The sequence below is a fragment of the Diabrotica virgifera genome, chromosome 10, assembly GCF_917563875.1.
Source record: "Diabrotica virgifera virgifera chromosome 10, PGI_DIABVI_V3a".
NCBI classification, from domain to species: Eukaryota; Metazoa; Arthropoda; class Insecta; order Coleoptera; family Chrysomelidae; genus Diabrotica; species Diabrotica virgifera.
Window position 1 is genome coordinate 124457603 of NC_065452.1, and position 1895 is coordinate 124459497.

Consider the following 1895-nt stretch of genomic DNA (forward strand, 5'->3'; position numbering starts at 1 on the left):
GTTTAGGCCACGGTTTTGTGCCGCTCTTTCTATCGAAATAAATGCTTTTATCATCTCTCTTTCGCTTCTAGCTATGATATCAACATCATCTGCAAATGCCAATATTTATACACTTTTTTATTATTGTTCTTCTGGTGTTAACTGGTATGATAGCTTTTATTTACACCAAAAATCAAAGTGACAGGTTTTAGAAAAAGTACAAAAAAGAATGTTCTTAAAGAGAAGAACTGCCATTAGAAAGAACAGATCATACCGGGATCAGCGAAGAAGTTACAGGATATGTAACCAAAGTATACAGAAAGCCAACCCACACCAAACAGATATTTAAAATTTCCACTCAAACCACAATGTAAATATCAAAAAGAATCATCAAATTAATATACGACAAAACACAAAAACCTGTTTTAACGAAAAGGCATTTTAAGAGGAAAAGAACCTGCTAACTAAGGTCTTAACGAAAAATGACTATGCAGTGTCCACAAGATAAAAGAAAGGAAACAACAAAACAACACAAGCAATCCAGCTACACCCAGAAAAGGGACTCCAGGTTGACAACAAAACCATATGTAAAGTGCTTATCAGAAAAATTAAAAAGGATAGAGAATAAGTACAACATATTATCAACATTTGAAACAACCAACACATCAACAATCCTGTCCAAAACCAAACCGAACAACACACAGGAGAGGTTAAACAACTGCAGCTACAAAATATCCTGTGAATGCCACAATTTCTGTGTGGGAGGAACTGCAACACCATTAAGCGTCAGAATCAACGAACATAAAACATACATCAAAAACAGGGATTTGGACAAATCACAGATATGCAAACATGCCTGGGACAATGAACACAGACCACGGTGGAAAGATGCATCAATATTCATGAAGGAAACAGACATGGAGAAGAGAAAAATCAAAGAGGCAGCCCTCATCCTATTGAATGAAGAAAAATGCGTAGCAAACCCATCAGCAGAATGCAGTAGACTTTGGTTGCCAATAAAAGAAGTAAAGTAAAGGGGAACGTGAACTACATAACTTACCCCAAAAACTCATTATTATGAACACTTACTAAAACTTATACACATAACACAGAATTATTGCAGAAATACATAAAATAATCAGAATTTGATGTATCACAGAGCATCAAAACATCCACTCTCATACCTTTCCACCCATAGGTGGCTGTTGCCTACAGCCACTAACGACAAAGTACAATTTGTTGTCGACAGGAATATGACATAACTTCAATAATTCACACCTTAGCAACAAATTAATATTCTTAATATATTTTCAAAACTACTCTTGTAAAATCTTTTCTTACTTATACTATACCATAAAACCGCTCGATCATGCTGTATATTTTAAAAATATCAAAACCAGAGAACAACAAACCGTTGTTTCTGATACATTTACAGGTACTACGGGATGTATCTAAAATATTTATACCCGTATGCACGCCAATGGTGAATATAAAATTCTTATTTGTATGTCAAAAAATGCGCAATAACCACCTCTTAAAACCTACCTTTCATTTGCATATCTCAACCGGTTTGAGAGCAACAAATAAACCGTGAAATTTTTAAGAAAAAATTCAACATCCTGTATCTTGGAAATGAAGCATTTGTGGACGTATGTTTATAAAGCAAACGGTCATTATTTTTTCATGCAGAATTACCCCTTTAAGTTTGTCGCACTTATTTAGAAACACCCTGTATTGATGAAGAACATGGCTAGTTGTTAAAGTACCTAACTTTTTTATTATCCAACATAAGGAAATGGATCAAAGAAGAAAATGTTAAGAGAGGCTAAGGCTACAATTGGGTTTTAATTTCAATATTTTATCTAAGCTATAATATTCTACAGAATGTTCCGAACTTTAAGGCAAAAACACAGTAT

The 1895-nt window shown here is 34.0% G+C and overlaps 1 protein-coding gene across 1 annotated transcript; it reads left to right on the top strand.

The window, feature by feature from the left end:
- The first annotated feature begins 461 nt into the window (after positions 1–461).
- On the top strand, positions 462–1013 carry LOC126893147 (uncharacterized). Its single transcript, XM_050663099.1, has one exon. The coding sequence runs from the start codon at positions 462–464 to the stop codon at positions 1011–1013; it is 552 nt and encodes a 183-aa protein (XP_050519056.1).
- Positions 1014–1895: the final 882 nt, after the last annotated feature.